At 43.4% G+C, this 18,171-nt stretch overlaps 12 protein-coding genes across 12 annotated transcripts; 6 read left to right on the top strand and 6 right to left on the bottom strand.

The window, feature by feature from the left end:
* The first annotated feature begins 29 nt into the window (after positions 1 to 29).
* Positions 30 to 961, top strand: V2V93DRAFT_371070 (Fcf1-domain-containing protein). The gene is made up of 3 exons (XM_066910420.1): positions 30 to 220; positions 284 to 346; positions 409 to 961. The coding sequence occupies exons 1-3, from the start codon at positions 150 to 152 to the stop codon at positions 845 to 847; spliced, it is 573 nt and encodes a 190-aa protein (XP_066765422.1). The 5' UTR covers positions 30 to 149; the 3' UTR covers positions 848 to 961.
* V2V93DRAFT_405783 (S-adenosyl-L-methionine-dependent methyltransferase) lies at positions 866 to 2,722 on the bottom strand. Its single transcript, XM_066912659.1, has 2 exons — positions 2,133 to 2,722; positions 866 to 2,064 (listed from the first exon to the last, which is right to left on the bottom strand). The coding sequence occupies exons 1-2, from the start codon at positions 2,704 to 2,706 to the stop codon at positions 1,133 to 1,135; spliced, it is 1,506 nt and encodes a 501-aa protein (XP_066765421.1). The 5' UTR covers positions 2,707 to 2,722; the 3' UTR covers positions 866 to 1,132.
* A 166-nt stretch (positions 2,723 to 2,888) lies between these two features.
* Positions 2,889 to 4,348, top strand: V2V93DRAFT_371068 (uncharacterized protein). Its single transcript, XM_066910419.1, has one exon. The coding sequence runs from the start codon at positions 2,941 to 2,943 to the stop codon at positions 3,964 to 3,966; it is 1,026 nt and encodes a 341-aa protein (XP_066765420.1). The 5' UTR covers positions 2,889 to 2,940; the 3' UTR covers positions 3,967 to 4,348.
* Positions 4,246 to 5,286, bottom strand: V2V93DRAFT_371067 (tropomyosin). Its single transcript, XM_066910418.1, has 3 exons — positions 5,119 to 5,286; positions 4,663 to 4,967; positions 4,246 to 4,572 (listed from the first exon to the last, which is right to left on the bottom strand). Exons 1-3 carry the CDS (start codon positions 5,143 to 5,145, stop codon positions 4,410 to 4,412), a joined length of 495 nt encoding a protein of 164 aa, XP_066765419.1. The 5' UTR covers positions 5,146 to 5,286; the 3' UTR covers positions 4,246 to 4,409.
* An 83-nt stretch (positions 5,287 to 5,369) lies between these two features.
* On the top strand, positions 5,370 to 6,783 carry V2V93DRAFT_371064 (uncharacterized protein). The gene is made up of 3 exons (XM_066910417.1): positions 5,370 to 5,708; positions 5,774 to 6,004; positions 6,073 to 6,783. Exons 1-3 carry the CDS (start codon positions 5,486 to 5,488, stop codon positions 6,369 to 6,371), a joined length of 753 nt encoding a protein of 250 aa, XP_066765418.1. The 5' UTR covers positions 5,370 to 5,485; the 3' UTR covers positions 6,372 to 6,783.
* V2V93DRAFT_371061 (alcohol dehydrogenase-8) lies at positions 6,475 to 8,227 on the bottom strand. The gene is made up of 7 exons (XM_066910416.1): positions 8,062 to 8,227; positions 7,803 to 7,998; positions 7,665 to 7,750; positions 7,353 to 7,608; positions 7,110 to 7,300; positions 7,005 to 7,051; positions 6,475 to 6,944 (listed from the first exon to the last, which is right to left on the bottom strand). The coding sequence occupies exons 1-7, from the start codon at positions 8,178 to 8,180 to the stop codon at positions 6,628 to 6,630; spliced, it is 1,212 nt and encodes a 403-aa protein (XP_066765417.1). The 5' UTR covers positions 8,181 to 8,227; the 3' UTR covers positions 6,475 to 6,627.
* Positions 8,228 to 8,333: 106 nt separating this feature from the next.
* V2V93DRAFT_371058 (uncharacterized protein) lies at positions 8,334 to 9,194 on the top strand. Its single transcript, XM_066910415.1, has 2 exons — positions 8,334 to 8,829; positions 8,941 to 9,194. The coding sequence occupies exons 1-2, from the start codon at positions 8,419 to 8,421 to the stop codon at positions 9,091 to 9,093; spliced, it is 564 nt and encodes a 187-aa protein (XP_066765416.1). The 5' UTR covers positions 8,334 to 8,418; the 3' UTR covers positions 9,094 to 9,194.
* On the bottom strand, positions 9,175 to 10,553 carry V2V93DRAFT_265723 (uncharacterized protein). The gene is made up of 3 exons (XM_066907158.1): positions 10,050 to 10,553; positions 9,824 to 9,990; positions 9,175 to 9,770 (listed from the first exon to the last, which is right to left on the bottom strand). Exons 1-3 carry the CDS (start codon positions 10,364 to 10,366, stop codon positions 9,256 to 9,258), a joined length of 999 nt encoding a protein of 332 aa, XP_066765415.1. The 5' UTR covers positions 10,367 to 10,553; the 3' UTR covers positions 9,175 to 9,255.
* V2V93DRAFT_371056 (uncharacterized protein) lies at positions 10,452 to 12,042 on the bottom strand. The gene is made up of 5 exons (XM_066910414.1): positions 11,820 to 12,042; positions 11,595 to 11,668; positions 11,473 to 11,534; positions 10,821 to 11,409; positions 10,452 to 10,760 (listed from the first exon to the last, which is right to left on the bottom strand). The coding sequence occupies exons 1-5, from the start codon at positions 11,865 to 11,867 to the stop codon at positions 10,742 to 10,744; spliced, it is 792 nt and encodes a 263-aa protein (XP_066765414.1). The 5' UTR covers positions 11,868 to 12,042; the 3' UTR covers positions 10,452 to 10,741.
* Positions 12,043 to 12,145: 103 nt separating this feature from the next.
* Positions 12,146 to 13,522, top strand: V2V93DRAFT_371052 (uncharacterized protein). Its single transcript, XM_066910413.1, has 4 exons — positions 12,146 to 12,409; positions 12,467 to 12,535; positions 12,595 to 12,738; positions 12,798 to 13,522. Exons 1-4 carry the CDS (start codon positions 12,193 to 12,195, stop codon positions 13,463 to 13,465), a joined length of 1,098 nt encoding a protein of 365 aa, XP_066765413.1. The 5' UTR covers positions 12,146 to 12,192; the 3' UTR covers positions 13,466 to 13,522.
* Positions 13,430 to 14,782, bottom strand: V2V93DRAFT_371050 (Pre-rRNA-processing protein PNO1). Its single transcript, XM_066910412.1, has 4 exons — positions 14,617 to 14,782; positions 14,381 to 14,544; positions 14,159 to 14,311; positions 13,430 to 14,093 (listed from the first exon to the last, which is right to left on the bottom strand). The coding sequence occupies exons 1-4, from the start codon at positions 14,687 to 14,689 to the stop codon at positions 13,692 to 13,694; spliced, it is 792 nt and encodes a 263-aa protein (XP_066765412.1). The 5' UTR covers positions 14,690 to 14,782; the 3' UTR covers positions 13,430 to 13,691.
* A 952-nt stretch (positions 14,783 to 15,734) lies between these two features.
* On the top strand, positions 15,735 to 17,825 carry V2V93DRAFT_324755 (mitochondrial distribution and morphology protein family 31/32; the record flags this gene model as incomplete). The annotated part of the gene is made up of 2 exons (XM_066907481.1): positions 15,735 to 16,251; positions 16,312 to 17,825. The coding sequence occupies 2 exons, from the start codon at positions 15,735 to 15,737 to the stop codon at positions 17,823 to 17,825; spliced, it is 2,031 nt and encodes a 676-aa protein (XP_066765411.1).
* Between the last annotated feature and the right edge of the window lie 346 nt (positions 17,826 to 18,171).

Raw genomic sequence — 18,171 nt, 5'->3', positions numbered from 1 at the left:
CTCAAAATTTTTGGAGGCGGTTGCTCCCAACTGCAGATATTCTTTTGCTAATCAGCTCGTTGACTCTGATTTGAATATACGTACGAGTTCCAGTTTTACCAAGTTTCACGCCTATTTCATAATAAAGACTGCGAAAAGAAGAGTACGAAATGGGAAAGGCCAAAAAGACTCGGAAGTTTGCTCAGGTGAAGCGAGTTATGTCGAGTAAAGAAGTTGCAAAGTGAGTTTCATTATATGCGTTTTTCGATAAAATGACTGTGTACTAATCTTGTTCTGATATTAGAAAAGTTCAGAAAAAGGCAGAGCCTGAGAAGAAACTAAAAGATAACGAACTGATTAAGGAAATGTAAGTGAAGGAATGTTTTTCACGAAAATATGCGATTTTTGTATTAACATGTCCAATTTCAGACCTCAAATGTCGTCTGCTCTATTTTTTCAATACAATCAGTCACTTACACCACCGTATCAAGTTCTCATTGATACCAATTTTCTCAATTTCAGTATACAAAAGAAAGTCGATCTATTTCGCGGGTTGATGGACGCGCTCTACGCCAAATGCATACCAATTATCACAGACTGCGTCATGGCGGAATTGGAGAAATTAGGACCGAGGTACAGAATAGCTTTAAAAATAGCTAGGGATGATCAGATTGAAAGAATTACTTGCAGTCATAAGGGCACATACGCTGATGACTGTCTTGTGCAGCGTGTGATGCAGCATAAGTGCTATATAGTAGCAACAAATGATGCTGATCTAAAGCGTAGATTGCGAAAGATACCTGGCGTACCACTACTTAGCGTAGGATCGCATTCTTACGTTGTAGAGAGACTACCAGAAGTTTTTTGAGCGATGAATTTTTTAATAGTGGTTTATTTTGGGTAATATAAGGAAAAGGTTATGCATTTGTATCATACTGAAATTTTAATCGTTCTATAAAAATAACATGAATCAATCATAAAATTTGGTAACATGGCATATGACTATTACATACAACATACGGCATACAACTCAATAAATCGAGCGCCATTTAGAAAAAACGCAATGAAGCCTCGAATACTCGAAACATGACATTAAATTCGCTTCTCTGGACGTGCGGCAATATCAATATCGAGGTGAGAGATGTTCTCTATTTTACTCTTTGATCCAGGCATTTCCGGTAGGAGGCTGGGGAACCTTCAGTCCATACTGAGCCGGGATATCGTAAACGCGGTGGTAAGAGTTGAGATTCTTGCGGCAAACAATCTGGAAGCAGGTAGCTCCACCCTGGCGAGAAGTGATAACCGAAGAAGCCAAGAAATACTCCCAGATTCGAAACCAGCGAATACCATATTTGTTGATGACGTTGTCCTTGTTGGCCAGCCAATTTCTATACCACTTCCAAAGAGTGGTGGAGTAGTGAACACCGATGGTGTCAACGCTGGCAATCTCGAATCCAGCGCCTTCAAGCTTATCAATGACAAATCCAAGTGGGGTAGAAGCATCAGCACCAGGGAAGATATACTTGTTCATAAACAGACCCCAGACAAGATCTTCGTACTGCCATCCCTTACGAAGGCCAGCAATCTGTAAAATAAAAAGGCCATCGTCGTCAAGCATATCGTAGACCTGACTAAAGAAAGCAGACAGCTTACGCACACCGACATGCTCAGCCATCTCCAGGCATGAGATCTTGTTGTACTTGCCTTCGACAGGAACCGGAGTATCACGGTAGTCAAGGCAGAGAATCTTGCTCTGATCAACGGGAATGCCAGATTCTGCAAGGCGAGTATTACCCCACTTAGTCTGGTTCTTTCCAAGAGTGATACCAGTGACATGAGCACCGTATTGGGTCGATGCGAAGTTGGCAAGAGTTCCCCATCCGCAGCCAAGGTCAAGAAGGCGTTCGCCCTTCTTCAGCTGCAGCTTTTCGCAGACAATACGAAGCTTATTATCCTGCAGCTCTTCAAGAGTCTCTTCGCGAGTAATATCGTTAATAACGCCAGAGGTATAGATCATACGCGGGCCCAGGAACCAGCCGTAAAAGTCATCTCCTCGGTCGTAATGATCACGAACCTGCTCCTCATCTGTAGAACGAAAAGTCAGCAATTAGCTTCAATTTATACTCAATTGATAGCTAAACAAACAGACGTACCTTGTGAACGAGTGTGCATGATGACCTCGGGGATCATGCCGGTGAGGAAAAATTTGTAAAGAGACAGTGTAAATCGGAAGTTAGCCCAATCATGACGGTACTCCAAAACGTCAAGGGCGTCGCCCTTAAACGAGACCTTATTATCAAAATACAGTTCGTGAAAGGTTTCCATAGGAATCTTATTGCGACCAGAGTACTTCTTTGCGAGCTCAGGAGTGTGGAACTCGAGGTAGTGCTCGACGCCCTTGTTTGGTAGTTTCACCTTCTCATTTATGCGCGGCGAGAAGGCCGAGACAATTGACCAGAAAGACGCAAGAACAGGGATACCCAAGACAATTAGAAAGAAAAAAAAGGTCTTGTATCCACCACCGACCTTACGCGTGAAGTAGTAAGGGACAGAAAAGAGCAGGAAGAAGAGAAGGTAGTTGTTGAAGTGACGAGAACCGGGGCCATCCGCAGGCAGAGGCGCATTTTTGATAGCCGGCGAATCAGAGGTCTTGATACCGCACTCGTCTGAAGCAGGCGGAGGCGGAGGAGCTACTGGAGTGTCGGCGAAGGTGAACGAGGCCGACATTTTGTGTAGATTTCTTGAAGAAATAAGATTGAGGACGACGCAAAAGGTCGTCGATGCCAGTCGGAGCATGCTACTCGCAAATCACAATTAGTCACATTTAATCACAGAGATGAAAACTTTAAGTAAAAATAGAGGCAGGGGGGCTTTGTGTTTACATATGCCTCGCCTCTGTTCCCTTTTCACATAATCTCTGCTTTCCTCTTATTTGTTCACCAAGACTACCGGCATTCACTTATGGGGCGATCACTGATATATCTACTGCTAGTTGCGGTGCTATTTTATGCTGCTGTAGCCCAGGCTGCGTCTTCTGAGACGTCGTCATCAACCTCTACGACTTCTTCCTCATCCTCCTCATCCACGTCAAGCACCTCCAAGACTACGTCGTCTACCTCATCCTCGACTACTTCATCCTCGACTACTTCGTCTGCTTCATCCTCCACTACGTCTACCTCTCAGATTCGTATCACTAAATCGAACACTCTCAACGATCAATCGACCTCAACCTTTGTTGCCCCTTCTATTAGCACTACTAGCTCTTCTACTATCGCATATCCCACACCGACGATTCCTGTCACAACAGGTAATCCCTTTATTAAAGAATCGAAGGCTCCGGAAGGCACCGTATTTATTGCCGTCGGTGCCTGTCTGGGTGCTATTGGACTTGCAGTCATTGCTTGGCGAGGTATGGTGGCCTACTCTTTGCACAAATCGCTTCAGTCTACTACTACTTCTTCCGGAGTATACATTTCAGATTCAAAGTCAAAGTCTGGCTTTTTGGGAACAGCCAAACGTGGTGGAACTGGGGGTGGTGCTTATTATGCTCCAGGTGCGGCAACCAATGTTTCTCTTGACGATTTGACCAGTACTGGAAAAGTAGCCAGTTTGGCTCGTCCCGCTACCATGTACGAAGACTTCAAACCTGCTTCTGGCCCATCATTCAATAGAAACACATTTTACTCTCCGACGGCAAATGCGATCGGTATGACTGCAGGTAACGCATCTGCAGCAGATGCTCATCTATCTTCTCTCGGCCAATCTGGTCGGAGCTCAACATATCTTCCAGCAGGGTTCTACAGTGGCGCAAATATATCGTCGAATGTCAATCTGTCAAATAGGGCATCGACTATGCCAATTCAAAGATCTGATAGCCCGCATAACTATTCGCGCTCGACGGCATCAAATTTGAATGTGACCCCTCAGCCAGGTCAGCGCGCTCCTAGCGCTTACTTGGACAATTTACTAGGAGCTGATCGCATCTAAACTCTATATTTTTGCTTTCGAGTGGCTAGATTGAGAGTGCGAGAAATTTGATTTTCGGTGTCCCTTTTCCCAAGTTCCCCGGCTCCCAGGCTCCCTGTCGGCTTGTCGGCTGCTTACTGAAGATTCTTGGTGTTAGATGAATTGAAGAAAAAATCCGGAAACTGAGAAAGATTGAGTGTATATACCGGCGTTAGACTTATGGATATGTTATATTTTGTATTGGGGCGGAATGAATGAATAAGTGCATTGTAAAAACCTTTGAGGTAAAAGTCATAATACGTTTATTGATAGATGTCAGAAAATTTGTTTCTATATTATCATATCATTAAAAAATAAAGCGAATGACGAGCAAAAAACTACGGCTATCACATCACTATTCTTATATACTGAGCACTGAATAGACATTTAATATCACATTCACGATCTTAAAAGATCCACGGATTTTAAAAAGCCTCCAGCTGCTTATTTATCTCCTCAAGCTCAATCTTAGCCTCAGAGTATTTGGCAGACATTTCTTCAAACTTCCTCTCCCATGATTCGACCTCGGTCTCCAGACTCGAAACCTTGCGTTCGTATTGTTCGGCCTTGACGTCAGTCACGCGCAACCTATAATCAAAGTACATTAGCATTTTCAGTCCAGCAGAAGTTGAATGAATAACTCTTATCATGAATGATAAGAAAATTTTGGATACTCACTTCTCGGTGGTCTCACGCAGGTTCTTGTCGGCCTCTTCCAGCTCCTCCTCAAGCTGGCTTATCTTACGCGTCAGAGTCTCATTGGCGCTACCGTGCGCAGCCCCGTCTTCAGCAGCAGACTTCGCCTCGCCCAACTGCTTCTCGAGCTTGTCAACTTCCTCTTCTAACAGAGAGTTCTTGTGCGTCAGCGAAGTGATCTCCTGCTCTTTTGTCATCAAGTCCTGCTCAAGAGCCTTGACGCGCGCAGAGGCCTCGTCGGCCTTATCCTGAGCAGTCTCAGCCTCCAACCGAAGAGCGCTAATTCGCTAGAAAGGAAAAAAAAGAAGAATTAGAATTGATTATAATTGTTATTAATGAAATCCTAGAAAGAGCATATTGATCGGATGCATTGGCGACTTATTCGCGTTTTGCAGTACAGTACGCGATAACTTTCTAAACTGCGGTCTGCACACGTACCTCTTTTAACTTATCCATCATAGACATTTTCGAGAGATTTGATTATAATTCAGCAATTAAATAAAGAAATAGACTGACAATCCTACAGGGAATAACTGAAGACTGACTAAACGTGGGATCAGAAGAAATAAGAGCGAGGCGGGGGGTGCTTATAAAGGGGCTTCTGCTAATAACGAGCCTGTCTCCAACTCACTGCTCACAAAAGACTGCGCCTTGCATGAGACGCGTTGTCATGGAAACCGTAAATTTGTGAGCAATGGGGTTGGTACTAATTAATGTAAACAGTTGTCATTGCTCACTCCATCTTATTTACGCAGCACCCCCAATCGTTTCTATTTCATTTCAACGCGTGAAATAATACTGCTGGATGACACAAGTATATCACGACAAGGAAAACCAGGTTGCTTTTGCCGTTTCTGGCAAGGCCGCCATCGGCGGCACAGCTCCTAAGACACCATTCGCGAAGAAAGCCAATAGTGTACGGACACCATTCGGAGCAAAAGCAAACGAGAACACTGTTATTTCTTTTAATTCCAATAAAGGAGCTACCGATAAAGGCGCATTTAAGACGCCATTCAAGACTCCCAATGGTGAGTAGGATATAAGACACTCGGAATTCCGGTGCTCGACCGCTGACCACTTTACAACTGTTTAGAAAAGCGAGTTCCACTTGGCGGAAAGGACACAAATGCGAGACCAAAAATGGCATCTTTACAGGACGGCGGCTTTAAGAATGTAAAATCATCCGTCAGACCAACTTCTGCCGGTCGTAGAAGGACGAAGCAGGCAACGCCACGAAAAGAAGTAAATTCGGCACCGGTCGAGACTATGCTATCATCTGAGACGGATTTGCCTGATATTGAATATATGCCTCCACGAGCTATAGGTATGAGGATTATTTGACCGCCATTGATATTGTTTCTGAATCTTTATTGACTGTAAATGCTGTTTTAGAACTACCGTTTGTTCCCGCGGATTTTGAGCCAATTGACCACGACGCGCTTCGCGCAGCGATGACAAGCCCAGATATTATAACAGACTACTTGTATCCCCGAGACAAACATGGTAAAACGATAATGGAGCGTAAAATGGACGAATGCTCAAAACCTCCAAAAAAAGAAATGTACTTCGACGACGATCTATCCGTTGGAGACGATGGAGTCTATGATTTTGAGCGACCTTTTGATCTGGATAGTGATCTGCAATTAAATCTAGACGAGGATTTGAAATTTGATGACGACTTTGAAATTTGATGACTACTTTGAACTTTGATGATGACCTTGAACATAAAAGCATAAAAAGTAGACTTACGTTTACTGTCGCTGTTGGTTTGAGTCTTGTGGGTTTCTGATTGTGGTTTGAATTTATTTTTATTTCGGTGTTCAGGTTGAATGAAACATATACGTATATATTTATGGGAATACAAAAGCTGTTATTGTGAGACTGGCTACTTTCAACAAGTTTATAATATACTAAAAGTATTTTGTCCACAATAAATGATGCTTACAGTTAATAAAGAGATTGAACGAGCTCAATGGCGTACGATAGAAGCGGGCTATTCTTATCTCCACCAAGTCCATGCAGCGCAAGCTTTTCAGCATCCGTGTATGGCACGTTGTACTCTGTTAACCTGGTAGTCAATCCCAGAGTGTCGACCAATTTGGCAATAGCATCGCCGACTGCATGTGCATTCTTCGAATCGTCGGCCTTTGGATTGGGAACAATTCCGAGAAAAGGAAGTATGCGTAGAAGCTGTTTGGCGGCTAGGGGATCATGTTCGGCTTTGAAGTGAACTACGGGAGCAAGGGTGACGCATGAGGTAATTCCTGTGCAGTGAGATTTAGCTTGAGATTTGTAAAATGAGCATGAGTTAGACGTTGTCGTACCATGAGGAATTCCGTATGCTGCACCAAGGCCATGACCTAGGCTGTGACTACAATACGGGTTAGCACCCGCAGTAGTCATCAAAAAAAATTTCAAATTATGCATACCTTAAACCTACGGCACCGGTCATCATGTATCTAGGAAATAAACTGAGGAATCCAGCGTTCATTAATATTTGAGCAATTTCTGCATTTTCTGGATCATCTTTCAGTTTAGGTAAATACTCAGTCAGATACTGCAGAGCTGAAAGAGCAAGAGGTTTGTAAGGCAACTCAGGGATGTTGTCGGCGTACAGTGTCTGTCACTATGATTGGTCTGTGTTCTTGATTAATACATGAGATAAAACTTACCTCAATAGCGTGGTCAACGGCCCGCATGCCGCTGGACAGAGCAAGTTTCAGCGGAGTATATCTCAGCACAGCACCGTCGTAGATAATAGCATCGCCAGAAATATCAGGCTTGGTCGTTCCAACCTTTTGGCCTTGTTCGTTTGTCACTCCGGCAGATGGAGTAGTCTCAGCAACGGATAAGGTGGTAGGCACCATGACCATTGGAGTTTTTTTTGGAGACGATTCAAAAAGTAAGCTGGTAATCAGTTTTCCAGAACTATTAAAAGGTTAGCTTAAGGGTGCTGCTTTTAGGAACAGGTTGCAATATCGTACTCGATCGGACTGCCGCCTCCAATGGCTAGGATACCGTCCGATCCAGATTCCTTGAACGCAGCAAGAGCATTTCTGATATCGGCAATCTAACCAGAGTAAGCAGAAAAATTCTTTTGGATAGAAACAAAAAAGACGTACAGGAGCGTGCTGCCTAATTCCGCTAAATACTTCAAGATCGTCTCTTTCCAGAATGGACAACACATTTTGGATGAGAGGCGTCTTTGTCCGGATAGAATGACCCGTCAAGATGAATGGCTTTTTGACGTCAAGAGAACCAAGAATTTCAGGAAGCTTTGATAATGAGCCAACCCCATATTCGACAGTTTTGATAGTTCTTCACAATGGCAGTCAGTAAAAGTAAAATCGAATACATAGCTGGTTCTCGAGATGTACGTACGCAGACTGCTCGTAGGTCCCTGGCACAGTCAACAATTCAGGAGAAGCAGCCATTTTGAATGCAGTATTCAATATCAGACACTGAATGCTACCTACTACCTGCAACAAACTCCTTTTCATATACTGACAAGAGTTTAGCCGAATTATATATCCCCGGACTCAATAACTCAGGGGTTAATCTTAGGCAATCAATAATCTATTAGTAATCATATATTTGAGGATCTGACACCACTACTACTGACGTCACTGTGCGGCCATCACACTTGCTCGGTAGCAAGAGGATCGTCTATCGTCAAACACAAATACTCTGTCCATCTGATTCAACTTTCTTCTTTTCGGCTGACAAAACTAAATAATCATGTCAGCGTTTCTTTTTTCTCGAGCCAGCGCTTTTTCTGCACGGTTATCCACTGTCAGCTGCGGAGCGCGCACAAGTTTCTTCTCATCTTCCGCCAGACAATCAGTTCGCGCGACAACACCTCGTTTCTCGTCTACTCTTCTAGCTGGTGGTGCTACAGTCTCAGCAGTTGCTTATACGCAGCTATTTAAGTCTCCCATATTGTGCGATTATGCAGTTCGTGGAAATCGCGACGTGTACTCGGCTACTGCGAATGAGCTCAAGACCGTATCTTCAGAAGCCAGGAAATCGCGGATTGATTACAGAGAATTATCTATCGGCAGCTTTGCGGGTCTTTTTGTTGGATTTATAGTGGGAAAGCTGAGCAAGCTGCTTGTATTTATAAGTAGTAGTACTTATTTGTTTCTGCAGGTACGTCACACGTTGCTTTTCGACTGCGGAGTTGATCCATCGATTCTTCACCATGCGGGCGTTATCTTTTATTACAGCTGGACCATCCTAGTTTCTGACCTTGTTCTGCAGTTTCTCGAGAGTCGAGGTTTGATTTCTATGCCGTACAACTCGCTATATTCGTGGGCAAAAAAACGATACGGTGACAAGGAACTCATTCTTGAGAATATCTCGTTCAAGGTCGCTTTTGCCTTGGCGGCTGCCGTAGCTGCTGCCAATGCGTAAACAGACTCGGTTATGCCAGTATTTTAGGACACGTTTGCATGTGCATTATATTTACAGTGTGCTCAGCACTCCGTTTTGAATATATTATACCATTTCCCTGTCTAACCTAGATAATTAACTCCCCTAGCGCCAGACCCTTTATTTGATTAGTAGTATTCCACTTCAGCGCCGTCTGGTGCCCCCAAATCCAGTAGACTGCGTTGGTGATGAATCCTCAGAATTACCACCATTAAATCTAGTGAATCCACCACGTCGAGGCGGCTCATAATTATCGTATATCGAGTTCTCTCTGATCCAGTTCGCCCTCTGTGCCGCTTGATTTTGTCCCGAAAGCCGGTTGTACAGACCAGCGCCTAATGCGCCAGCACCGAGTCCAGACCAAAATCCAGGACGCCAATTGCCTTGCTGTGCCTGTTGCCATTGACGTTGCTGCTGTTGCTGAGTGTAAGAAAACGCTTTACCACCACCGCTACCACCTCCTCCTCCTGAGTATGGTGGAGGTGGATCGTCATTGTTATCGTCTCCGCCAAAAAAGTTGCCAAACAAACCACTTGAACGGCGACGAAAACCTCGGGAGCTTGCACTTGTAGTTGGAGCAGCCAGATAGCTGCAAACCATGTATAGTAACACACAGCCTATAACGAACCAGAACAAGGTGCTCAACGACGACGATCCATCTATATTGAAATTAGATCTCGTTGCTATAAACTAGAAATCATGGATATCTTACCATAATAATCGTTAGTTGATGGCGTCTTTCCAAAAGCCTTCTTTCCATAACGTTGACGGCCAATATCTGTGAGATGGAGAGTGTACTCGACTCCACATGAGCCTTTCAAGACATACGGATCATCAGCATTCTTGTATCCCTCGCAAATGACGTCGGTTCTCCCAAGTCTGCAGAAAAATTAGCAATGCAATCCCTGTACATCAAACCACAAGAAATTGTCTCATACTTGAAGTAGCCGGGTAGATCAGCCACGCAGCTCCATTGCACATCCTCAGGACCACCATCGCCAGACCCCATATTTCGACATTGCATAGCTTCAACCTCATATAAACCTTTAGCATCTCCACCAACGGTTTTCAGCTGAGGAGCCGGTTTCAGCCTTCGTCCAGTAGTTTTGGCATCTTTGCGTAAAGTAAGAGTTTGTATTTGCGACGGCAGGATCTTCCTGTTTAGACTATCTGAGCTGCCGAACGCGACTACTAGTGGGATAATAGCCAGAACCAGTAAGGCTGCGTGTACAGGTCGAGTTTTTAAAATTCTCATAATAGAAAGGAATTAAATTGAAAAGCGAAGGTATAAGCAAAAAAAATTGAAAGATACATAATAGTCCATGACAAGTTATATATAAAGATCAGGACACGTGGTAAATTTCCAATTAGTCGCGTGGTCTACATTAAACCGCCGCAAAGACGAATTAGGCCATCGAATATTCTACACATTCATAGAGAATCAATTATTGACGTTGCATTTTAAAGCAAAATTGAGAAACAATGAGCTCGCAAATAAAGATACTAGAGATTTGAAACAACAAAAAATGGATCAGACGTCGCGTTAATAAAGCAATTTCATCAGCTCTCCATCCTAGAACTACAGATCCCCAGCCACTAGATGCAATAAGAAAATTAAACACGGGATTGTTCAAGAGGACGACATGCCGCTATATTTTACTATTAGTACCTTATGTGTAAAGTAGGAACAAAGACAGATTTATACTCACGTAATCGACAAATCTCTCATACCCTGAAGTACCTGCTCAACTCTGGTGTCCAAATAACCGCCGGCATACTCCTCTCTGGTGCTGGGATCCAGATACTGCTGGACCTGTGCCATTCTTGTATAAGCCTCCGAACAAAATCTAAGCTGGATTTTGACGAGCGCTTCGAATGAAGGATCGAGGTAGGGTACACGAATATCAATAAGTTGAGGCAATTCAGTAATTAGCTGATTGTTGATCTCCTCGTAAACGGCCTTTGCCATCTCAGCATCTTGCTCAGCCTTGGGAAGCTTGGCTACGTCATCAGCAGGCTTGTCGACAAGCTTGCGGACTTTAGATCGCATAGCGTCGTAATCGAGCAACTTGTGATTCCGCTTCTTGATGGCATCGTTAATGTCAGGGAAATAAGATGTAAAGCGCGAGATGGGTTCCAAAACAGTTGCACGATACGGACCATCAAGTGCTTTGACGGTATCAGCATCGAGATCCTCAACGGCTGTGCGATAATATTTACTAACGCCATCGTTGGCACCAGATTCGCCATAAAAGGCATCAATGGTTTCCGCAATTCGTGTCTGAGCGGCGGTCATAGCTATGATTCAATCAGCATCTGCACAGCATCATCAAAATTAGCTCTTGAATATGATTAACATACCGCGTAAGGAATCCAGATATCCCTTGGCCTCCTTCTGAAGCTTAGTGGCCGCAGATTCAAGACTGTGTATGGCGTCAGTGTCAAGTACTAGAATGATTTGAGCACATCTAATCATAACTCACGTTCTGAATCGTCTCTCCTCAAGCTCAAACTCTCTATCGACTGTCTTCTCAATCTGGCCAGTCTTCATCATGACCTAGTATAGATGAATAAATCAGTTTAACGACAGTCGCAAGTCATGGCTATGCAGTGAATTCTCCGGCCCGGTGCATTCTTTAGCATACTCTGAAAATCCAAATAGAAATATACTGCAATAGCCATTTAAGTCTGACAAAATAACAACATACCGTAGTTCCGGCACGATTAACGGCCTTCTTGAATCCCGACCAACTCATGATGTGTTGATGCTATAGTATATGAGACGAAGAAGTCAATGAAAATCGCAGGTACAGTCGTTGCTTTGTCAAATATAAGTGATCGATCAGGTAGGCAGACCAAATCAAACAGATAAACAAGTGCTCCTAGAAGCAAATTGGAAAATCAGAGGAAGAAGTAGTAGATAGCGGTGGTGATGACGTTTCGCGTCCTCGGGCGGAACTTGCGGCCTTTTCGATTATCTCAAACCTAACCCTTCATAGCCTACTCTGCTGCGCGTTATCCATAACAATATATTAATCAACTTTCAGCTTATTTTTGAACGACAACAATACGAGTTGGTTGATGTTTGCAGACTTGCCACCTTTATTGGCTGAGAGCGACGAAGACGATATCAAAGAGAAGCTTTTCGAATTGACTCCTCAGCCTCTTTTTGCCATAAAAACATATCTGTGTAAATCAACGCCAAAGCACGCCGAAGGAACCAAGGTATTCGTTAATGTCTGCTGGGCGGATATTCCCTCAGATGCTGATCAGAAAGATTCGGCTTTGCTATTTGACGGTATAATATTCTTTATGTTGTGACATTATGAGTGTTTTGGTAGTTAACAATGTGCAGTGCCAGGAGAGGAGTTGCCAGGTGAATCTTTGATAGTTATAGGCAAAGAGACCACCGATACAGATAATAGTACGTCAGCTGTCACCGCGGTTGCCATTTACCCCTGCTAACGACGCTGTGTTTTATAGGGGGGGAGGAATGTTCTGTTATCGACTGCTGCATCAACATTGATCTTGCGAGGTTGGCCAAAAGAAGCCGAGCGACTCAGAATCAAATTTGCCGGAGTTGCATAAGCTTAATCAGTGATTGCGAGGACCTAGAGTTATCCTATGGTGCGAGATTATTTGTATACTAGATAGCTGGAGAATTAACGCTAATAGTCATATCGCAGATTACAAACTTCCCAAATTGCGATACAAAGGGAATAATGGTCGGCCACCCAAAATGGCGGCTTACCCCTCAAACATTCGTTCATTTAGTGAAGACAATATTACTGCCACAGTCGACAAATTGGCTAAGGATTTGCTCGAGGCTGCTTCAGAAGACCAACTATTGAAACCGACAGCAAGGAGTGAAAAAGGCCCAACAAAGACCGATTTTGCGAATAAAATGGAAGAACTTGGTCTGGGTCCAATGTTGAGATCTGGAACAAGTAGCCAGCAGAATCCTTTACTAGAAGAGATTGGACTTTCGGGATCAGCAGATAAAGCAAAATCTGTCTCAAATTCATCAGCTCCGAAACGGATTGGCAGCGACGCACAAAAGAGACCACTTATTCAGGAAGTCACTGAGTCTCAGAATCCCTTTCCTATGGTTGAAATAACGAACTTGGCTGGAGAGGAATTCCCTTGCTCTATTATTACTGTACGCACTGATGTTGCTTCAGATGTTCTTCAGACATGCCGATATAAGGTCAATGACGAATCACGCATGCTACTAATGTCATCTGAAAAATGGGGGGAGAGCAATTATAAAATTCCGCTTCCAAAACATTCTGACATGTCCAAATTGAAGTTACTCTATGTAAAGGATAAGGATGCTTTATGTATTTTTGCGTAGATGTCAGATAAATGTATATATATGTAACTAAATGAATATTAATGAATTCAAATCAACACAGACTCTAATAAACAACATAAACCATACGACCCAACCAGCAAAATCCCAAAACTGTACATAAAGCACTGTGACAAACTTTTCTTCAATGAAACCTGAAAAACCCGCATTACAAACTGTATGCTAATTTACTTTTACGGCACGACACACTTCTTCATTATTAACAAGTCTAGAAGCTCTCTTTGAGTCTTGACGCAACAATACGGAGATTACCGTAAACCTTTCCAGGAGGACTACCAAGAATCAAACTAACCACAGACTCCCTAGCCATTCGAATATTTGCAAAACCTCCAAGAATATGAATTTTGCTATCAGCAAGGACTATCCGAGTTCGCGTAGCGTTTTCAATTGCAAATTTCGTTTTGCCGTCTTTACCAGCGATACGGCCAATAGCACGCGCAAGATGATCGCCTTGGAGTGTTTTCACATCCTTCACTTCAAAAGACTCTATATACAGATCGTCTAATCTAAGAAGAGCGATTGCGTCGTCGACGTCGAAACCAAGAGTAAATGCTTTGATGAAATCGGCGCCTTTTTGAATAGCACCAGTGTCTTCGGTCTGCTTGCAGGTCTAGATTTACAAAAGTTAGAGCTCATCCTCACTGCACAAATGTACATGATTCTTTATAAACGTACCCGAAGTTCGACAGTTTTCGTTCGAATGTTCATGCGCACTTGGAGTTTAAGATGCTCAACTAGTGGCGGATAGATTTTTGGCCACGCGTTTTTTAAAGGCGTCATACGATGAGGCGGTACTGGTACTCGTCTCGACTGTGATTTGACTCGTATCTATAGATAGACAATGTTAGTCTTCGTTTAATTGACATAATATGTCATGGCGTGGTATTTGTAACCTACCCGTTGTTCAGCAGCAGATCCGAATCGTGGCCGACCATCTAAATCTAGTTCCATACTACCTTGCACAACAGAAGAAGGAGCAGTAGACACATCAGTTGCATTATCAGTAATTGTCGGTGCGACAGATGTAGTTGTCGAGAGCGCATCAATCAAAATCTCGTCATCTAAAATTATAAGTACTTTTGTTAGTTCACCCTTTCTCTTCTCACATTTGCCGATTGGTGAGATATGCTAACCTTCGTCTTTAATCGTATTCACTGCAGGAACAGCATCTTCTGGCTTTTGCCGAATAGCAGTAGGAGCAGGCATATTGTAGCAGTAGTCTGTATCAGATATCAAAGCAAAAAAATTTCCAGTTCGGTAAGAACTGGAGAGTCTAAACTCCCGGTCCAGAATATACGCAACCTGCTCGCACTTACCGGTATGGAATATACTTTGCTTAAGTAACCGCCGGGAGTTTGCTACTAAGTCTAATTTTTTTTTTTGCTGATTCTGGATTCGTCGGCCGATTACGGCAAGAGTTTTGTCATAACCAGCTAACCGACTGCTTCCTGCAGACTGTCTCTTCTTCCCTACTCTCTATATACTCATCCTGCTGGCGATACTTTAAGTATTCTTCTTGAGGCAGTAATCTGTTGTGCATTATATATTTGGTAAGCTGCTTACTTCAGTCAAGCATGTGAAAGTTGATCGATAATCAGCTTTCTGACGATGAATTTGCTATTGATCCGCCCGACCCAGCTCGCTGACTTTGCTTTTTAGATTCGTGGGTAACAGCTACTTACTGTACAAGGTACCTAAAAGTACGTTTGAGGTCTCTTGAAAGACCGAACTCTAGACATTCAACTGCTCTAGTGTTCAAAAACTGCGACGCAAGTTCCCATTAATCTGGGGTATTTTATTGTCTTGTACCCGTCTTGTCCGCAACGAATGCCACACTGTCTGCAACACCTGGTCAACCACAAGCTCAGGCTAGTACAGTCACTGAATTAGAGATATTGCATCTATAATTATATTGCAGTGCCATTAGCTAGCGATGGCTGGTCGACTACCGCTGCCGCAGCGAATCAGTCGCTTCCTCTTCGGCCACGCCGCCATCGGCTCAGTAGAATCTTTAAGGCTTGACCGCGCACAATTCCAGTCTACTAGTTTTTTATATTTGAAACGGCAATTCAACTCACCTGCTGACTCACTCATTCAATCAGCGTCTTCATCTTTTTGCAATATAAATGCGAGACATCTCAGTAAGGAAATGAGGCACGTGGGAATATACGATATAAAACCTCATCGCATACCGACAAGTTCCCTGGCTGCATCAAATTTCAATCAGTCTATTCATGGGCCAAGAATTTTTATGCGTACATTCGTTAACTATGGTCGTCGCTATGCTGAACAGAGTGGGAAGAATCTTCCGTTGACAAATGATGCCAATATAGGAAAATCTGAACAAAATCCGCTACCGAGAGCAGGTGAGGAGACGCAGAGTCTCGATCCAAATAGTGCACATACTCCTATTGAAAACAGCCATAATTCTAAGGGGGAAACTCCCAATTCTCAGCAGCAGCAGCAGCAGCAGCAGCAGCAGCAGCATCATGCAAATGATAATCAGGAGACTTGGTCAAGCGCAGTGTCTCGCAGGTTACCTCACCGACCTACAAAGGAAGAGTTGTTGAAGGCTGCTTCTGGAGCGTTTGAAAGATTTAAGATTAGATTCAAATGGGTTCTGCTGCGCCAGGTGCGTCCATTCAATTTAGACGACATGTCCGCTTTCTTGTCCTGGCTGATCGTTGGAAATGTCATATGGGTGATTCTTGGAACGACAACTTTTTTTTCCTTAGTTCTGCTAACTGCAAATACAGTATTTGCTCAAGGTACGTCCTTTTTTCCGATCTATATTCTGCTTGTATCGTTGTCTAATAGCGAATTTTTAGAATCGCTTGCGCGAATGATTGGTAATTATTTAACCAAAGAAACTGGCATTACTGTCGTTTTTGAAAACGCCATTGTGCCTCACTGGAGTGATGGCGTAATCTCATTTCGAAATGTATTTGTTTCGCGACGCCCAGGAAAAACTAATAATCGAGTTGTGAAAGGTTCGCAAGCGACTGCTGCCGCGGCCGCTGCTGCTGCTGCTGCCGCTCATAATGGCGAAACTATTGTGCCCGATGTTGTTGAACTTGAAGCAACTGACGACGGAAATTATACGCAATTTGACTTGACCGTTGATTCTATAAACGTTACTCTTTCATTTCGAAAGTGGATGAACGGGAAAGGTATATTGGAAGATGTGGAAGTAAAAGGCATTAGAGGTTTAATTGATCGTACTCATGTTCATTGGCTGCCTGGTGTCGATCCACGATCATATAAAAAGATTCATAGACCCGGTGACTTTGAAATTGACCACTTTGTACTGGAAGATGCACTCGTGACTATTCTTCAGCCAGGCAACTTCCGTTCATTCCAGATTAGTATATTTTCTTGCGATTTACCGCAATTACGAAGGCAGTGGCTGTTTTACGATCTACTTGGTGCAAACCATATGTCGGGCTCCTATGATGACTCCCTGTTTACAATTCATCCTCGGCAAACTCTGAATGGCACCGGGGGAGGAACACAGTCGGACGATGATAGATTCACATGGAAGAAAACGTCCCGACTTCGTATTGATGGTGTGCGAATGGATCATCTGAATCGAGGAGTTACCGAAGGCGCTTTCAGCTGGATCACTGATGGCGAAGTCGACATAATTGCCGACGTAATGATTCCGTCCGAGGATCAAGACAAGAACTTGTCGCGTGTGATGCAAGATATTCTGAAACGTTGGGAAGAAACGCTACTACATCGTGAAGAGAAACGCAAGCAAGATGGCCAGCGGTATTGGTATAATGGCCCGAATTATGATGGCGAAGAGGAAGACAGACGAGGTGAAAGTCCTTGGACAGTACGTAATTTGATTGAGTACGCAAAAGAACAGTACAAACAGAACCGTGGAATTATTGAGCTGGAAGATGTTATCTCTGTGCCAGTCAGTGGCGGTCGTGATTCAACTGGAGTAATTAGTCGCAAAAAGCAGGCCGAGAAATATATTGTGTTTGATTTGCGAGTGCAATTCCACAACGTCAGGGCAGCAGTACCACTAATGCCTCCAGAACTTTCTTACATCAACAATGCTTTGATCAGGCCTATGATTGCTTATATCAATAATCAGAATACATACATTCCGATCAATTGCAGGGTAGTCAAGAAACTGTCTGAATTCGATGGCAGTTGGACGATATTCGACAGCGGCCTTATGGATGATGTGTCAGCCGAGGTCTACGAGGCTATTGCAGCCAATGTGCGCGATGATGAGGAACGTGCGAGGCGAATGAGGAAAGTTGGTCTGTGGTCTTTGCAGCTTGCATTTCAGGTGTTTCTAATGAGTATCGGCTCTATGGCTATTTGAGCGGTGATGTTCTGAGTTACAATTCTTTTTGTTGGTGAAACGATTTTCGATCGTGCTTTTTTTGTTTTCATCTCTTTTCTTCTTTGTACTATATTTTACCCAAGTTCGCTTATCTCTTTATGTTTGGGGGTGTGCTTTTTGTGATTTTTTTTTCTTTTGTGTAAATACTATCTTCTGTTTTCCTCCTACGATGATCTTGGACAAGTGTGTGAGTAGTCTGGGTTTCGCATTTATACACTTAAGAATTGCTAATTGTGTATATGTCTACAGTCTGTAGAGAAATACTGGACAATTTTCGGCATTTCTTGATTTTATCTGATTGCGACCACAGTATCACGGCGGGTAT

This window comes from Kockiozyma suomiensis, assembly GCF_038497685.1.
Source record: "Kockiozyma suomiensis strain NRRL Y-17356 unplaced genomic scaffold V2V93scaffold_8, whole genome shotgun sequence".
Taxonomy (NCBI): Eukaryota; Fungi; Ascomycota; class Lipomycetes; order Lipomycetales; family Lipomycetaceae; genus Kockiozyma; species Kockiozyma suomiensis.
This window is presented reverse-complemented; position numbering and strand designations above follow the sequence as displayed.

Excerpts from the sequence above, each read along its gene's own strand:
- V2V93DRAFT_371064 (XM_066910417.1), top strand. The coding sequence starts at position 5,486 with ATGACACAAGTATATCACGACAAGGAAAACCAGGTTGCTTTTGCCGTT. Across the intron at positions 5,709-5,773 it reads GCCATTCAAGACTCCCAATG|AAAAGCGAGTTCCACTTGGC; the intron begins GTGAGTAGGATA and ends ACAACTGTTTAG. Across the intron at positions 6,005-6,072 it reads TATGCCTCCACGAGCTATAG|AACTACCGTTTGTTCCCGCG; the intron begins GTATGAGGATTA and ends ATGCTGTTTTAG.
- V2V93DRAFT_405783 (XM_066912659.1), bottom strand. The coding sequence starts at position 2,706 with ATGTCGGCCTCGTTCACCTTCGCCGACACTCCAGTAGCTCCTCCGCCT. Across the intron at positions 2,065-2,132 it reads CATGCACACTCGTTCACAAG|ATGAGGAGCAGGTTCGTGAT; the intron begins GTACGTCTGTTT and ends TTCGTTCTACAG.
- V2V93DRAFT_371068 (XM_066910419.1), top strand. The coding sequence starts at position 2,941 with ATGGGGCGATCACTGATATATCTACTGCTAGTTGCGGTGCTATTTTAT.
- V2V93DRAFT_371061 (XM_066910416.1), bottom strand. The coding sequence starts at position 8,180 with ATGAAAAGGAGTTTGTTGCAGGTAGTAGGTAGCATTCAGTGTCTGATA. Across the intron at positions 7,751-7,802 it reads GAATTAGGCAGCACGCTCCT|ATTGCCGATATCAGAAATGC; the intron begins GTACGTCTTTTT and ends TACTCTGGTTAG. Across the intron at positions 7,052-7,109 it reads ACCGGTGCCGTAGGTTTAAG|TCACAGCCTAGGTCATGGCC; the intron begins GTATGCATAATT and ends CCCGTATTGTAG.
- V2V93DRAFT_371056 (XM_066910414.1), bottom strand. The coding sequence starts at position 11,867 with ATGAGTTGGTCGGGATTCAAGAAGGCCGTTAATCGTGCCGGAACTACG. Across the intron at positions 11,669-11,819 it reads TTAATCGTGCCGGAACTACG|GTCATGATGAAGACTGGCCA; the intron begins GTATGTTGTTAT and ends CATCTATACTAG. Across the intron at positions 11,535-11,594 it reads GAGGAGAGACGATTCAGAAC|TCTTGAATCTGCGGCCACTA; the intron begins GTGAGTTATGAT and ends CGCCATACACAG.
- V2V93DRAFT_371052 (XM_066910413.1), top strand. The coding sequence starts at position 12,193 with ATGTTTGCAGACTTGCCACCTTTATTGGCTGAGAGCGACGAAGACGAT. Across the intron at positions 12,410-12,466 it reads TTCGGCTTTGCTATTTGACG|TGCCAGGAGAGGAGTTGCCA; the intron begins GTATAATATTCT and ends AACAATGTGCAG. Across the intron at positions 12,536-12,594 it reads GACCACCGATACAGATAATA|GGGGGGAGGAATGTTCTGTT; the intron begins GTACGTCAGCTG and ends TGTGTTTTATAG.
- V2V93DRAFT_371058 (XM_066910415.1), top strand. The coding sequence starts at position 8,419 with ATGTCAGCGTTTCTTTTTTCTCGAGCCAGCGCTTTTTCTGCACGGTTA. Across the intron at positions 8,830-8,940 it reads GTACTTATTTGTTTCTGCAG|TTTCTCGAGAGTCGAGGTTT; the intron begins GTACGTCACACG and ends CTTGTTCTGCAG.
- V2V93DRAFT_371067 (XM_066910418.1), bottom strand. The coding sequence starts at position 5,145 with ATGTCTATGATGGATAAGTTAAAAGAG. Across the intron at positions 4,968-5,118 it reads TGATGGATAAGTTAAAAGAG|CGAATTAGCGCTCTTCGGTT; the intron begins GTACGTGTGCAG and ends TTTCCTTTCTAG. Across the intron at positions 4,573-4,662 it reads CTGCGTGAGACCACCGAGAA|GTTGCGCGTGACTGACGTCA; the intron begins GTGAGTATCCAA and ends CTTTGATTATAG.
- V2V93DRAFT_371070 (XM_066910420.1), top strand. The coding sequence starts at position 150 with ATGGGAAAGGCCAAAAAGACTCGGAAGTTTGCTCAGGTGAAGCGAGTT. Across the intron at positions 221-283 it reads TCGAGTAAAGAAGTTGCAAA|AAAAGTTCAGAAAAAGGCAG; the intron begins GTGAGTTTCATT and ends TTCTGATATTAG. Across the intron at positions 347-408 it reads AACGAACTGATTAAGGAAAT|ACCTCAAATGTCGTCTGCTC; the intron begins GTAAGTGAAGGA and ends GTCCAATTTCAG.
- V2V93DRAFT_265723 (XM_066907158.1), bottom strand. The coding sequence starts at position 10,366 with ATGAGAATTTTAAAAACTCGACCTGTACACGCAGCCTTACTGGTTCTG. Across the intron at positions 9,991-10,049 it reads GATCTACCCGGCTACTTCAA|ACTTGGGAGAACCGACGTCA; the intron begins GTATGAGACAAT and ends ATTTTTCTGCAG. Across the intron at positions 9,771-9,823 it reads ATCAACTAACGATTATTATG|ATGGATCGTCGTCGTTGAGC; the intron begins GTAAGATATCCA and ends ATTTCAATATAG.
- V2V93DRAFT_371050 (XM_066910412.1), bottom strand. The coding sequence starts at position 14,689 with ATGCCTGCTCCTACTGCTATTCGGCAAAAGCCAGAAGATGCTGTTCCT. Across the intron at positions 14,545-14,616 it reads GAATACGATTAAAGACGAAG|ATGACGAGATTTTGATTGAT; the intron begins GTTAGCATATCT and ends TTATAATTTTAG. Across the intron at positions 14,094-14,158 it reads CGAAAACTGTCGAACTTCGG|ACCTGCAAGCAGACCGAAGA; the intron begins GTACGTTTATAA and ends TTGTAAATCTAG.